Source organism: Herpailurus yagouaroundi, unplaced genomic scaffold, assembly GCF_014898765.1.
Source record: "Herpailurus yagouaroundi ecotype Mexico unplaced genomic scaffold, PumYag 217, whole genome shotgun sequence".
NCBI lineage: Eukaryota > Metazoa > Chordata > Mammalia > Carnivora > Felidae > Herpailurus > Herpailurus yagouaroundi.
In genome coordinates, this window is record NW_024412448.1 from 798337 (window position 1) to 814465 (window position 16129).

At 55.7% G+C, this 16129-nt stretch overlaps 1 protein-coding gene across 6 annotated transcripts in view; it reads left to right on the forward strand.

The window, feature by feature from the left end:
• LLGL2 (LLGL scribble cell polarity complex component 2) overlaps positions 1–16129 on the forward strand; it is a 35558-nt gene that overhangs the window by 3705 nt on the left and 15724 nt on the right. For all 6 annotated transcript variants that reach the window (XM_040456405.1, XM_040456401.1, XM_040456403.1 and 3 more), the window contains exon 2: positions 8303–8397. In XM_040456405.1, coding sequence (XP_040312339.1) covers positions 8323–8397 — 75 coding nt within the window. In that variant the 5' untranslated portion in view covers positions 8303–8322. The remainder of the gene's footprint in view (positions 1–8302; positions 8398–16129) is intronic.

Here is a 16129-nt window from a genome sequence, read left to right on the forward strand (position 1 = left end):
CCCCCCCCCACCCCCCACCCCATAGAGGAAGTGGTACCTGGAGCTAGAAAGTGTGGAGCTTCTACAAACAGTCTGTAACACGCCCCCACCCTCCTATCCCGTCTGCATCAAGCATACCGGGCAAGTCTCTGGAAACCTGTGGGGTTCCCCAGCCTTCCTGGTCCTTCCAGAAGTGTGAGGGGCAGCTGTTGAGACACCTGAGTGGAGGCCCAAGAGGCCCATGGTCCCTGCTCCTGGGTTGGCTGCCGTGAGCAGCACTGGCCACCTGGACTTCCTTCTGAGTACTCAGCACCGAGAAGCCTTCTTATCTCACCCAGGCGATATCACAATCAGGGCTCCTCCTGGGTCGAGGCGTGCCAGGTCTGTTTGGCAACTTTGTTTTCCCCTTCCCAGGAGCAGTCTTCAGGGAGAAGGAGGGTATGGGGCAGGAGAGAGGGGTGTCCCCGGGGGGGGCCATCGGTACTGCTTGCTCTTTTGCACTCCTCCAGCTTTGGCTCCCAGGGTTCCCTGGGACACCCTCCCTTCCCCGTGCCCTGGCACCATGGGGCTCTTCTCAGCTCCCTTTGAGGTGACCTTCCTTCCCCGCCCTGCCTCTCAGAGGAAACTGGTACTTTGAAGAGTCACCCTACTCCTTCCCCTTCCCAGGAACCACAGTGAATTCTTGAGCTAGGAGAGGCTCCTCTGGGCGTGGGGACAGGGAAGCTGCTAGGTACCTGACTCTACCCTTAAGGAATTCAGCAGAGACTAGAGCCTTCTCTCAAGACACCTGACTCAGTGTTCCCAGGGTTTGATGAGAGGGACATCTGGGCACAGGACTACTTGATTCTAGCAAATAATATTATTCTTGGAGCCTCCTTACGGGGTGTCTTGGAGCCTTGGTCTGAGGCAGGGCCCACAAAGGTATCTCCAGCAGGGTGCCAAGCATGATGTCTACATGACCCTGGCCTTGGCCCAGAGACTTGAGAACAGGGTGGGGAAGTTCCCTGAGGGACCCTGTGGGACCCAGTACTCCTTGGGGTCAGTGGTTCCCAACTAGAGAAGACCTTTGCCTTGTTGATCTCTATTCAGTCCTAGCTGTTTACTCATTCAGGTAATAAGTATCTACTGGTGCCTCTATGTGCCCAGAGTGGTTTAGACACCAGCCATTAACCTTACACAAAACAGAGATCTCTGCCATCCCAGGACTCACGTTGTAAGGGGTGGGGAGCGTGAGTGACAGAAAACGAGCATAAGTAATAAAGTAAGTGTTAAAACTTGATTCGAATTATTTAGAATAAGAACAAAAGTAGGGGATTGGGACCACTGGGGTGGGGGGTGGGTTGCAACTTGGAGAGGTGGCGAGGGCGCCCGTTTGAGCACAGACTTGCAGGAGGTGAGGGAGTTCTTCAAATAACACCGGAGCGTCTTCCACGGCGGGCACTGAGCACTGGGGATCCAGCCATGGACAGGACAGGCTTGTCCCTTTCTCCTGGAGCCGACCTCTCTTGGGACCTCCTTGCGTCAGCTGTTCAAGGTTTGAGGCAAGCAGGAGGCTGTGGAATGGGGCCTGAGAGGATGAGGCAGGCCACCTCCCACCCCAGAATGGCTTTCCTCCTCAGGCTTGGCCAACTCCAGTCTGTCACTTCCTTGGAGAAAGTCTGATGTTGGGTTGCAGAAAGGGACTGAGGCCTCCAGAATGGGGATGTGTTCAGGGAATGCATGCATTTCGACTTCCCACCCCATCCTCCGGGAGGGAAACCCTCTAGGAGGAGCCCTGGGTGCGGCAGGAAGGCCCTCCCAGGATTGTGGGATTGGCCTGTGGCTCCTTAGGATGGGGGTGGGGGTTGCGACTGCTCTGGGCCCAGCCGGGGAGGCTCTGGCCACTGACCCACGTTGTCCCATCCAGGCTTTGCCCTGCTCGAGGGGCCTGAACTTGGCAGACAGAGGGTGGTGCAGTCAGGTTGGAGCTCAGATTGGGGCTGGTACTCTCACTAACTGCTTGGGTTTGATATCTCTCCGAATGGGTTATTCCATAAGTGATAGAGTTACATGCGATGATGCAGGTGGAGTGCTTCCGATGGTATCTGGTCACGGTTTGGGTCTCGATCCTTGTTATTACCTAACACCAGAGGTGACAACCCTCTGGTTTCTGTCCCCTCTCTGGGTGTTCTCCTTAGTCCCACCTCCCACCTAGCCCCGCGCCCTTTCAGCCAAGGTGTGGTTGCTAAGCTGCTGGCCAGGGCACTGTCTGGTGCCTCTGGGAGATTGGGTTTCCCTGGGCAACACGGACGCCGGCAAAGCAGCCTTGGGTATCTCAGTTGGCACAGACAACTGCCCCAGTCGGTGAGAGCCCTGCCCCACCGCTCCCCTTGGTAGGAGGTTTACTCACACCCGGCAGACGGAAGGACACAGCCACACGCGGGCCTCACACAGGATGTCGTTGTCGCCCTCGTGGGGAAGGAAGGGTAGCCTCTGCAGCAGCAGGGGGTTGTGGGGAGCGCAGACAAAGGGGAAAGGAGAGGAGAGCTTGGGACTCCAGCTCATGCTGTTTGTGCTCCTGGAGATGGGGAACTTAGCCAGGTGCTGAGTGTGGCTACCGGGGCCTTCTTTCCCTCGGGCCTAGGTGTCCAGAGCCCTGCCCCTGGGCATAGCGTCTCCTGGCAGATCACTGGAGCTGACCAGGCTGTTGAGGGACCTTCTCAGGTCCCATCTCACACGTTCGTGACAGACGGGCTTAGCTTGGCCAAGCCTCTGCCTCTGGGCAATCGGCACCTGTGTGGGGTGAGCAGTCTGGGCTGGGACCCCCTTTTGCCTCCCTGCGAGCACAATCAGATCTGCTTAGAGATAGGGGCCAAGACAAGCCTGCCCCATTCGGTTATTTTGTCTCTGCCTCTCCTGGTCTCTTTACTGAGGTCCTGAGATGCAGGGTTCATATGCATCTCGACGGTGGCGTCTCCCCCAAGGACGGAAAGGGAAGCCGGGGTGTGAACTTGCCAAAGAGACCACTCTCCGGTCTTTTCTAGGGTGTGCATCAGGTGTGGGGAGACCAGTCCCGGCCTCTGGCATGTTTCATGGCCGGTGGCAGTGTTGGGTGATTTGAGCAGCAGGAAGGGAAGGAAGGGAATCACCGGGTCAGCTGCCCGCAGGGAACTCACAGGCTGGTTCCACACATGAGGCAGAGACCTGTGTGGAAAATGGGTAAGAATCAGCCCCCGCCCCCCAACACAGACGGCTCAGCCATCAGTCAGCAAGCTTCACATGGCCCAGCCCCAAAGCCTGAGTGCCCGCACCCAATGGAACAGGGGGCAGAGCCAGGAGGGATGCTTGGAGTTTAGTGCCGTCAAGGACAGAGAGGGCGACAGGCAGGAACTGACACTGAGGCTGGGCAGTCTTTAGGAGTTCAGGGGATGGAGGTGTTTCTCCTTACAAAGCCCCCTCTCCGGGGTTATGCTCTGGCCATGTGGCGGCCCTGGTGCAGGGAGCCAGGAGGACACTCAGAGCTTCTTACACGTCTCCAGTGACTGCCTCAGTCTCTTCTTGGCCTCCCCGTTGGGCGTGGCCTATAAAGTAGTAACGTCCTTCACCCCCAGGTCCCGGGACCCAGAAGCCCAAGGTCATCCAGCTGGTCCCACCCGCCTCTCTCTTCTCCCCTGTTCAGGTTAACATGGCTGGAGAGGAGCCCAGCCCCCAAGAGAGCAGGAGTGATCCCACCAATGGCACTGAGTGCCTCCTGTGAGCTTAGGGGCCCCCTCATACCTGACCACTCTCTGGGCCTTCGCCCCTTCTCACATGTGATCCTCTTAACTGCCCTGCCTGGGAGGCAGATAAACCAAAAGAAGAAAAAAAATCTCCACTAATCCCATAACCCTGCCAGTGTGTTGTCTACTTACGTAAATATTTTTAAGAGTCTACCTGGCTCTCGGGTACATCGTGTGCATGTTTCCATGTCACTGTCTTCTGCCCCTTACTGACTATACGCCTTCCATCGTGGTGCTGAGCACGCTTCACCCGCTCCCCGTTGTCAGCCCCTTAGGTGGCTCCTGATTTTCCCTGATAGCTTAGTGACCAGCACAAGGCTGGGGAGAACATTCGAGGAGCTAAATGGGTGCCCTTGTCCGTGGTGGTTTTAGGGATCGTTTTAGCATAACGTGTGGTCAAGCCTTCAGGGCGGAGGGGGAGAATGGTCAAGATGGGTTCAGAAAACGCTTTTTAGATGATTTTTGATGTGTTGCATGAGGGACACGAAGGTTATTTCAGATGAAAGCACACATGGAGACCATAGTGGATGGAGCTTGGGGTGGGGGGCTGAGCAGATGGGTTGGCCAACACAGGGCCACGTGGGGTGGGGGAGGGCAGACCAAGGCAGACCCTGCCCAGGACTGTCAGCCGGCTCCCAGTGAGCTAGGACTGAGACTCTCCTCGGTGGCCCGCCAGGCCCCCCTTTCTGACCCACTTCATCTCTCCTGTTGCCGGTACTCAGCCCCTGTGCTTGTCTTCATCCTCCTGGAAGATGCAAGCTTGTTCCGTTCCCCTGACACGCCCTGCACCTTACCACGGCTGACCACTTCCTATCATTCAGGTCTGGGTGGAGACGTTTCCACCTCTGCTCGTTCAATTTAGCAGGGGCGCTGCAGTGAAAAAGAGGGCAGAAGTCCTGAGTGAGAATGAGAAGGCTCATCCTTGTGGAGGGCCGCCCGGATAACAAACAAGATTAGTAGGGAGACTGTTTTACTGTGACCAGTGCTAAGGAGCAAAGCAAAGCTGGGAAGAGAATGTCCAAAAGGGACATTTAAGTAGAGGGGAGGGAGCGGGTGGGCTATGGGCTATCTGGAGGAAAAGCATCCCATGGCAGAAGGAACAGCAAACCCACGGACCCAGATGCGGGAACATTCACTGAGTCCTTCCAGCCACCACACCCTGGTCACTCTGTCTTGTCCCCTTCCTTCGTTTCCTTGTTGGCCCTGCTCTCTATCTGAAACTGTCCCGCTGACTGATTTGTGAACTTGTGAGTCATCACGGTCTCCCCTGCAAAGATATCAACTTGGTGACATAAAGGATCATGTCTGTCTTTGTCACTGTTGTGTCCCCAGCCCTAGGACAATGCCTGCTCCCTGCCAGCAGACCGGTGCATCCCCCTTTGCAGATGAGCTCGCTGGGCCTGGAGAAGCTACCTTGGGAGGCCACCCAGCTTGGAGGGACTAAGCTATGGTGGTTGAGCCCTGGCTGTTGGTACCAAGCCCTGGCTCTTTCCCTTACGCACCTCCCCACCCCCCGTTTCCCACCACCCAGGAGTGGGCTGAGTAGGTAGGGTCTGTTCCCATACCATGAAGCTCCAGGTCTGGGTTCCTGAAGCTTCTCTCTGGAGAACCCGCTAATCGGGGGTGAGGGGAGCTGAGGGTTTGCCTGGAGGTGTAAATCCAGCCAGTCCCAGACCTGTTCCCTTTCAAGAAGGGGTGCACCTTTTATGCCTTGACCTGGGCAGTTATTTCTGTGTTGGGAGCAACATTGAGGGGTTGGCTAGAGTGAGGAACAGACGTGGCTGTTGGTCTTGGTCCTGGCTCCCCCCGCCTCACCTACCCCCTTCCTTGAGGTCCCAGCCCACTGTGGAGCAGGTGGCACCTCACAAGCAGCGACCAGGCCCCAAGGCCCCAAGCCCCCAAGCCCCCGCCTGCATGGTTGGCTCTGAGCTGAAGGCACGTGGGAGTGTGTGTGTCTGCATGTGGCCGTGCCTTTTAATTGCAGGAATGTAATTAGGCACCCTCTGTCCATCCTTCCCTGCCTCCCAGAGTCCTTAGATTTGGAGTGTGCCAGACCTGGGGGCAAATCCAAGTTTTGCTGGTTTCTCCTCAGCGCCCTTGAAGCTCCCCACCCTCTGTGGTCTTCATTCCCTTGTCTGCCAAGTGGAGATATTCCACTCAACTTCAGGGGGGCTCGTGGAGGGTGAACAAACATCCGGAATGAGGTTTAGGTGTACCTTGTACAGAAGTGCAAAGGAAAGGAAGGGTCAGGACATGTACCGACATGCCACTGTGCCTACGAGTAGTGGGATTTCGGGAGGATTTTCTCCTCTGGGTTGTTTTTTGTTGTTGTTGTTGTTTTGTTTTACAGTGAGCAGGGATTACTTGAGCGAACTGTTTAAAAAGTAATAAAAATAACACGTAGGAGTCTGGTATAGCGCCTGGTATGCAGCAGATGTTCTGAGGGGCATTTGGGTGGATGGCATGGCAACCATCTCCCACCAGTTTCCACATCCTGTCTGCCTCCCTCCTCCCTGCACCTCGTCCCCCTGGGTCTGTGCCGTGTCACCCTCGAGCCTGCGTGGGTCCTTGGCACAGATGGCCCTGTGCCCCCTGGTCCTGACCCCACAGCCGGCATGGATCCTTCAGGGCAGAGCCCAGAGCAGCCTCCCCCTGGAGTCTACAGGCCCCTCTCCTCCTCCAGGGCACCGCTCCCGGCTTCCTCTGGCTTCTGACCCAGTGACCCAGGCCCAGGCGGGGAGAGCGGACGCCCCCAGGAGCCCGGAGCGGAGCTGCTGCTGATTTATGAGCTTGTGCCGCCCTCCCCCACAGCTGGAATGCGGGGCCGAGGCTCAGCTGTTTGTCCGGGAGGCCCAGCAGTGTTTTCACGCTTGGTCCCTAGAGCCTCCAGGACTTACCTGTGTTTCTTCCCTGACCTGCTCTGGGCCTCGGGGCCCGTGGGCACCTGGCAGTTTCCCGGCTACCTGCGGTGCCCCATTCTGCCCTGGCTTCCCCAAAATGTGAAAAGGCCCAAACCTCTCACATCCACCCCACCCCCTCCTGCAAGTGGCGGTCTTTGTGGTGCCCCCAGAAGGTGATGGCCCTCGGGGGGGCTGGTCTTTACCTGTTCCCAGCCGGGGTGGTGTTTGGATTGCCCCAGGATGTGTGTCTATGCCAAGTGGGGTGACCCCTCCCAGCATAGCCAGCCCTTGGTTGCTCTGCCAGAAGACCACCACCGCCGCCCCCCCTCTGCCAAGCACTTGCCTTGGAGGGAGCCCCCAGTCTTGGACCACACAGGGTCTTTTCATATGCAAAGCCCTGGCCTGATGGGTAATTTTTGTCACCTCCTGAGAAGCCAGAAACTAAAGGGCATCCTTCAGGTCTCAGATCCTTCTTTTCCCAGTCTGGGCCGGGGGCTTTTCCCAGTCAGATCCCCCAGTCTGGGCCAGGGGCTGCCCTCAACCCGCACCCTGGCCTGGTGCCCCCTGGCAGGGCAACTCACTCCACATGCTACACTGGCCTGTCTTTATCTGCACCTCCTCCGGTGCGGGGGCCGGGTCTGCTTAGTCTCTTTATAGTGTCCGAGTAGGCCTGAGCCCCTGTGTTCCTGAGGACGGGCCTTGGTGTCCTGTGGTCAGTGGGAGGCCGTGCTACTGGAAGCCGGAAACTGAAAAGATGATCCTTCTCCCTTCCCCCAAGGATGATCCAGAAATAGTTGCCCTCGGATTGGGAATGCATTCTACATTCGGATGGCTTGGGCCGATGGGTTTGGGGCCTTGAGCTGGTTTCTTTATTGGGAACAGATTTCTTCTGATAAGGCTCCACTTAGGCCCATGGGAAAGGGAGTCACGGTGCACCCCATTAGAGCCCAGGGGAGCTGGGACCGGGATGGCCAGAGATGGGGGGCGGGAGGCATGCAGCCGGGAAGCCCAGGTCGAGGGCTGCGGCTTCCGAAACCCCAGTGGCCTCTGACTGTGTGCCCTGCACGTCACCCACTCAGGCTCCTGCCAGTTGTGGTGGGAGAGGCTTCCCTGCGGTCAGCAGGAAGGGTCTGCCCGGGGGGTGCTGGCCCCCAGAGATAGCTGCCGGGCCTCTCTCCTGCCCCTGTTTGGGTTCTGGTCTGGGAGCCCTGGTGGACAGCCTTTGTATTTCTGCCTCCCAACTGGCTCTCTTGAGAGAGGCTTGGGAAGTTTCCCTTTCTGTTTAGCTGGGCTTTTATGGTTTTTCAGAAAACAGGTTAACAATTAAGCTAATTAACCTCAGGGCCTCGACTCCTATAAAGCCAGGTGAAATGGCTTCCTCCCCCAGCTTCTCCCGCTGGCTTTATAAGGCCACAGGTGGCCCGGAGCAAGCGTTAGAGCTTCAACCAGCCCCGGACCTCCAGGTATAGAAGTCCCTGAGGTCCCTCGACTGTACTTTGCAGATGGAGCGCGGGTGCGCAGGAGGGTCGACGGTGAAGCCGCTGTGGGCCCGGGGAGAGGGGCTGGGCCCGGCCAAGCTGGGGCCTGGGAGCCAGGATGGGCGCTGGGGCCGGGGCTGTGCGTCTGCCTCACCCTAGTGATCAGCGGCTCCTCCTCTTTCGCTAGGAGGCTGCACACCAGGCACGATGAGACGGTTCCTGAGGCCAGGACATGACCCTGCGAGGGAGAGGCTCAAGCGGGACCTTTTCCAGTTTAACAAGGTAAGGGGAAGTGGGAGAGGCAGCCAGGTGTTTATGGCAGGCACCATATTGTCCACCCTCCACGGGCTGGGGCACTCAGCTTGCCTTTACCTGGATTAAGGTACTTCAGTTGGTGCTGCCTGCAGTCCCCCTTGGGAATCTGACTCTGGAAGTGGGGTCCAGTTGGCAGGCTTTCCTGGGAAAGGGCAGTGGGATGCCCAGGCATCAGGACTCCCTGTCCCGAGTGCCCTTGGCTGTGTGACCTCTGCAAATCACCCTGCTTCGTCTAGCCTTAGTTTCCCCACCTGTAAAATAAGGATAAAACAGCCTCTCTCCTCACGGTGCTGTTGAGGATGCTTAGGGACAAGAAAGGTGAAAGGAGGCTGAACCCTGCAAGGTGTAACTATGTTCCCGTAATGCCAGGTCCCTTGGGCAGTGACCACAGGCTGTGGCTGTCCCCTTTCTCCTCACGTTGCCCCCAGAGGAAAATGCAGCTGTCCCTATAGGCCCAACGCAACAGCTCCTTGTGGCAGCTCTAGGCCTGGGTGAGCGGGGAGAGGCGCCTGGGACAATGTGCCACAGCTGGCATTTGGCTGCCCCAACCCCAAACCTGCTGCTCCTGAGGTCCCAGAAGCTCCCCAGGGCCTCCCCAGGGTGGCTGGTGCCTGAGAAGGCCAGAGCTGCCCTGTAAACAGGAGGAGCACAACGTGGTTTATTAGCTCTGCAGCCACCTAGCAATCTGCTCCTGTTTCGGGGTAATTAGCCTCTCTTATGTCTGCTTTGATCTGGGCCCGTGGCCTGCGTGCCTGAGCTTCCCTCTGCCCCACCAGGTGGACTGCAGGAAGCGGAGGACCATGGTGCTCTGCTCCTCAGGGGCGCCGGGACTCCTCTGGGACGTGTTGATGGATGGGGCTTCAAATCTCACTTGGCCACTTAGCACTTGGGTGACCCTGTGCCTGTCACCCACGTCGTAGACATGTTACAAGGATTATATGGAGTTAAACAGTTTGTGGTCCAGGAACACTAGCTGCTGTCTGTCTTCAGAGGCTGCCTCCCAGGGAGAGAGAGTTCCCAGGGGCTTGTTTGAGGCTGGTGGCAGTCCCCACGTGTCCTGCCATTTTCCTCTGATTTTCTTGACCTGTGGCAGGTGTCATGATGGAGCTTTGCTGTGAGGCCACCCCCCTGTGGGATGAGGGCTTCCCTAAACGAGCACCTCCTCCCACTGTCAGAAGGAAGCTGTGGGCAGGATTTTTGGGCCGTGGGAAACGGGGTACAGGTGTTGGGAATGTGGGATCTCGGGGCCCCTGGGGGCCTGCCACCCTTGGTTCGAAGGAAGTAACCCGTGAGTTGGGGGGGGTGGGTCTCAGAACATCAGCACCCACCTTGGGGCTTGGGTGACCTATGTATGCCTCCATTGCCCCTGATGACACTGAGAGATCTCACACCCCAAAAAGGTGGCCAATTCTAGTAGAAACCGGACAGACAGGCTCAGCAGAGGGAGGAACCCCTGCCCCAAGTTCCAACTGTGTGTTGGGGTGGGGCTGGGGTGGGGCTGGGGCAGAGGAATCATCTCCCCCCGCCCCGCAACCAGTGCCCCACAACTGGTGGCCTTCAAACTTGGCTGCCTCCTGGGGCGCCTGGGTGGCGCAGTCGGTTAAGCGTCCGACTTCAGCCAGGTCACGATCTCGCAGTCCGGGAGTTCGAGCCCCGCGTCAGGCTCTGGGCTGATGGCTCAGAGCCTGGAACCTGTTTCCGATTCTGTGTCTCCCTCTCTCTCTGCCCCTCCCCCGTTCATGCTCTGTCTCTCTCTGTCCCAAAAATAAATAAATGTTGAAAAAAAAAAACAAAACTTGGCTGCCCCATCCCCTAGGCCTGGCTGGGGAGAGGGAGAGAGGAGGCTCCTTGAATCCCTTCCTTCTTACATGCACTTGCTAGAAACCTGCACTGAGCACTACTGCCCAGGGCTGGGGCTGTGGGGATCTCAGATAACATCTTTGCCCTCCAGGACTTTTATAGTTTGGAAAGAGGGAAGGAACTGATGGTCTGAAAGAAATTCCACTTCCTGGGACTAGAAGAGGAAGGGGGAGGGGGGGATGTGGGCGGGTTTAGTCTCATCTAGACACTGAGTGAGTGGTGGACCCTGAAGGGTTGGGAATGGGGGATGAGGCCAGATCCTGGAATATTTGGAAGCCTGGGTGGTCCCACCCATGCCAGCCCCTCCCGGGCCCCAGGCTTCCCTGGAGTCAGCTTGAGGGAGCCTGGAACCTGGGAATCTAGGGCCCAACACACCATAGCTGTGGTGGGTTTTTAGCAGGACAGTGAGCGATCCCATTTACAGTTTAGAAAAGAACTTTTTTTTTTTTTTTTCCCCTCAGAAAAGCATTGCAGTGATTGGATGAGGCCTGGGCCGTTGGAGGAGGGAGGGGGCACAGGTGTGAATAGAACAGGGCTTCTCAACCTCCTCCCTCTTGACATTTGGGGCTGGCTATGTGGTGAGAACAGTTTAGCAGCATGCCTGGCCCTGCTCTCCCAAGATGTACAGCCAGAAATGTCTCCATACACTGCCCAGTGGCCCCTAGCTGAGGACCGCTGGATTAGAGAACTATTTAGGGCATGAGGCCTGGTGCTCAATGGGGGTGTAGGAGTAAGGGGGGCAGGGAAGGGCGGTGGGTGCCCAGCGTGACTGTGGGGGTGCCATCCCGGGCGGTTAATGGTGCCAGGCACTGGGGTGGGGAGCCCAGGAGAGGTGAGGAGCAGGTTAAGGGAAAGTGATACGTTTAATTTGGACAGAGTAACAACGGTTATCCATTTATTGAGAGGCAGTTTGGTCCAGGGGTTAGTGGTGCCAGCCCCAGAATTGAGTGTCAAGGTTCACCAGGTGAGTGACCTTGGGCAACTCACTCATCTGTCCAGGGGAGACGACAGGAGCTACCCCAGAGAGTTGGTGGGAAGGTTAAATGAGTTAAGGTCTAAGTTGCAAGGCTGTGCGTGGCTGGTGGCTAGGGATTCAGAGCACAGCCCTATGGGCCTTCTCTGGCCCGAGACTGAGTTTGGGGAACCTTGGAAGCCTTGGGTGTCCGCACACAGGGGGATGGATGCACAGAGCTGGAGTTCTGAGCCTTGGGTGGCCCATCAGTGCAGGTCTTATTAACACGGAGGTGAGGGGCCCTCTGAAGGGTGCCTACGGCTGGTGCAGCAAGCAGTGTGCAGACCAGACTGGTGGTCTCTGGGAAGGAGCTGTGCCTGTAGATGGACTCTCTGAACCCTCAGCCAACCAGCTAAGGGGCTGGGTGGTTCCGTGGTTAGGGGCAGGGAGGCTGGAGCCAGATAGCCCGAGTCTAGATGCCAGCTGTGCCGCTTTCTCACTAAGTCACTGCAGACACGTACGTTACTTACCCTCTCGGCTCCTCAATTTCCTCATCTATAAAGCGGGCATCGTAATAGTCTCTACATCCAGGTTGGCATGCTAAGCAAGTTAAATGGCTTTGAATGGTGCCTGGTACACAGTTGGTGCCTCACCCCATCCTCATGACCGGTGCCTCACAGCTGGTGGCGTTCCCATTCTGCAGGTGAGAAAACTGAGGCCTCTAGGGTTTGCACAGCCTGAGTATATGGCAAGTGGTAGCGCCGGCTGGGAACAAGGTCCCCCCGGTTCCATCTACCTACCAGCTGGCCCCTGAGGGTGGCGGCCTCACCTCCCAAGCCTCAGTTTCTTTTCCCTTGACCTAGTCTTCTGAGCCATCGAGGACAAGATGAGGGGACTGTGGAGCCTGCTGGACATGTCAGTGGGGAGGAAGTGATGCCAAGGGGACAGAAACTTCATGCCATAGTGAAACTCCTTCCTTGGAAATCACTTGAGGCCCCTCCCTCCCCTGGTGAAACCAGCCGTTGATAACGGCTCTGCACCCTTCCTGCCCAGCCCGCCCACACTCCCCCCACCCCCAGGCCCTGAACAAACAGTGTGTTCCTGACCGGCTGCCCCTGTCCAGGACCAGGTTGTTTTGTCTTGGCTTCTTTGTGGCTGGGCCCCTGGTGTCAGGTGACAGCCACACAGGGAGGGCCAGGTTGCTGCCACCGCCAGGAATCTGAGCTGACCACACCCAGTACAGGGCAGTGCCACCCAGCCCAGCGGCTGGGCGTGACCCCTCTGGCCCTAGACAGCCCTCCTTCCAGCCCCCCAGTAAGATCCTAGGCCCTGGATCTTGGCCCGCGTCCTCCCTCACTGAGGACAAGATGAAGGGCCCCCACTGTCTCTGACCAACAGCCTTTGCTCTCTCCCTTCCGAGAACTTGAAATGGGGTCCTGGAGCCAGCAAGAGACAGACGGGGCTTTCTTCCTTGCACTAGGCTAATGTTGCAGTTTGGCGGCTCCTACAAATCTCTCCTTTCCCAACTGCTGTCAAAAGAGTTCATTGTTCTCTCCTCCCTTGGCAGAGGTCACCTGAGCCAGGTAGCAGGATAGGGGCAGGGCCAGGTAGGCTGGATGCTGAGCTCAGGAGGTAGGGGAGGCTGGCATCAGTGGCTGTCAGGCTTTGGGGCAACCTCCCAGCTTGAATTTGAGCTGGAGGCCTCTGCTGTCCTAGGCTGAGGCCCCTTCCCACCCCTTGTCCTGGGTGGAGGGATGATTCAGGGCTGCTGTGTGCCTTGGCAGTCCCACAGCAGGGCACCCCTGGGGCTGAGTCCACTTCCTGTGCCCCGCATCGACCTTGTACTCTGCTGGGGGGCTGCGTCTTTAAAAGCTGTCAGAAGTTGGGGGATGGGACAGCCAAGGAAAGGGGAGGCCAGGCTGCTCTGGGTTTCTAGCTCCTCCCTAACTGACCTCTGTCCTCTCCCCAAATCCAAACCCCCTCTTTCCCCATTCCCAACAAGACCCCCAGGCCTCTTGGAACGGGTCTGGGGCCACACCTCCTCCCCCTGCCTGCACTCAGGTTTGCAGCCTCCTTTGGGGATTTGTGGGCTTTATTTGCATGTTTGCCTCTCTTCCCCACCCCTCCGCAGACCTGGGGAATCCCCTGTCCCCACACTAATTACATTTGAACCTACTCTCTTGGTCCCTGCCCAGGTACGGGCACCGTGATGCTTCCTCCCCTCATTTTGTTCTTGGGGGAGCCATGATCCCTTGAGGAAGGTATCCTGAGGAATTCCAGGGACTGATGCCTCAGGAGGAAGGCAGGCTCTAGGGGGCAAGGCCTTTGTGCTCTGGGGGGTGGGCTGAACCTTCCAGCCACCGTCTTCTTGAGGGTTTTGTTGAAGCTGCGGGTGGTCCTGCTCGATGCAGTCGTAGGTATCCTCCCATTTATCAGACGTAAAACGAGGCTCAGAGAGGCAAAGAGCTCACCCAAGTCCCAAGGCATTTTAAGTGGCAGAAGGGGATTCAAAGCCTGGTGGGCCTGACTCAGTCCCCATTTGTTCATTCTTTCTTTTTTTGATACGTATGTATGTATTTATTTTTATTTTTATTACTATTTTAACTTACATCCAAGCTAGTTAACATACAGTGTAACAGTGATTTCAGGAGTAGAGTTTAGTGATTCATCACTTACATATAACACCCAGTGCCCACCCCAACAAGTGTCTTCCTTAATGCCCCTCGCCCATTTAGCCCATCCCCCTACCCAACACCCCACCTCCAGCAACCCTCAGTCTTTTCTCTGTATTTAAGAGTCTCTTCTGGTTTGTTCCCCTCCCTGTTTTTATATTATTTTTGCTTCCTTTATGTTCATCTGTTTTGTATCTTAAATTCCACATATGAGTGAAGTCCTAGGATATTTGTCTTCCTCTGACTTATTTCGCTTAGCATAATGCACTCTAGTTCCATCCATGATGTTGCCTTTCTTTTTTTTTTTTTTTTTTTTTTTTTTAAGTTTATCTTTTTTGAAAGAGAAGAGAGAAAGAGCAGGGGCAGAGAGAGAGGGAGAGAGAATCCCAAGAGAACCCCCGTCCCGACACGGGGCACGATCCCACATGAGATCATGAACCTGAGCTGAAATCAAGAGCTGGATGCTGGGGTGCCTGGGTGGCTCAGTCAGTTGAACGCCTGACACTTGATTTTGGCTCGGGTCATGATCTCACAATTTGTTGGTTCAAGCCCCGCATTGGGCTCTACGCTGACCATGTGGAGCCTGCTTGGGATTCTCTCTCCCTCTGCCCCTCTCCTGCTTGTGCTCATGCACACGCACGTTCTCTTTCTCCCTCTCTGTCTCAAAAATAAATTAGCCTAAAAAAAAAAAGGTCGGATTCTTAACCAACTGAGCCACCCAGGCGCCCCAGTCCCCATTCTTTCTAAACCAGCTTATGGAAAAGAAGGTGAAGACCAGAGGCAGTAGAGAGAGGCGGTGGGAAATGAGAAGTACAAGAGACTGAAGGATGGGTCCAACCTTTGTCTCCCTCCAGATTAAGGAAAAGAGGCCCACCAGCAGGATTAAGTCAGGTGGGATGTAGGAGAACTTCCGCCGGTGGGTTGGTAGGATAACGTGTGGCTGGAGAGGCTAACAGAAAAAGAAAGCTGCACACTGTTTTCTCTTTGGCTTGACTTTCTTGCCCATATCCTGAGGCAGAATTGTCTAGGGCAGCACCTCGGCCCAACAGGAATATAACATGAGCCACATGTGTAACTTAAAATGTCCTAGCAGCTGCATTACAACATTTTTTAGACAAGTGAGATTAACTTTGAGAATATATTTTGTTTTTAATTTTTTAAAAATATTTACTTATTTTTGAGAGAGAGTGCGTGCATGCACATGACAGAGTGTGAATAGAGGAGGGGCTGAGAGAGAGGGAGACACAGAATCCAAAGCAGGCTCTAGGCTCTGAGCTGTCAGCACAGAACCTGATGTGGGGCTTGAACTCACCAACCGTGAGATCGTGACCTGAGCCGAAGTCGGATGCTTAACCAACTGAGCCACTCAGGCGCCCCTGATAATACATTTTGTTTATTAACTCAAAACATCCAAAATATTGTTTCAACATGTAGTCAATAGAAATTAATGAGGGTTTTTCTAGGTTTTTTGTTAACACAAAATCTTTGAAACGCCAAGTGTATTTTACACTTACAGCATACTTCAATTCAGACACAAAATTTTCTTTGGAACTGTGTGCTCTGTACTTAGAGTTTGGGAGATTTGCAGCTTGGTCTGCCTGACTCCAGCCCCTGTTCCTTTAGAACCCAAGAACTCACCTGGAAAGTTTTTCAGTGACTGAACTGTATGCCCATTCTTAAATTTAAATTAATTAAAGGGTGACTGGGTGGCTCAGTCAGTTAAGTGTCTGACTTTGGCTCAGGTCATGATCTTGTGGTCTGTGGGTTCAAATCCCCGTTTTGGGCTCTGTGCTGACAGCTCAGAGCCTGGAGCCTGTTTCAGATTCTGTGTCTCCTCTTTGCCCTTTCCCCCACTCGCACTCCATCTCTGTCTCTCTCTCTCTCAAAAATAAATAAACGTTAAAAAAATTTTTTTTTAATTAAAATGAAAACTTCTGTTCCTTGGTGGCACTGGCCACATTACAAATGCTCCGTATCTCCGTGCAGCTCACAGCTGTCCTACTTGGCAGTGCGGGTCTCCTCCTGGGCACAGGGCTCCTTCCTGCAGGACTTTTTCCCCAGACTCCTCCAAATTCCAGAGGCTTTGGCCTTGTGTTCCTGCTGATTGGGATGATCGAAAAATGCTACCGTCCCAGGAAACTTTTCTCAAGCCCTGGCTGCTGATTTCCTGAGGCCCCAGCAATCTGAGACTGGCTGAGGCCGGAAGGGGGCTCTG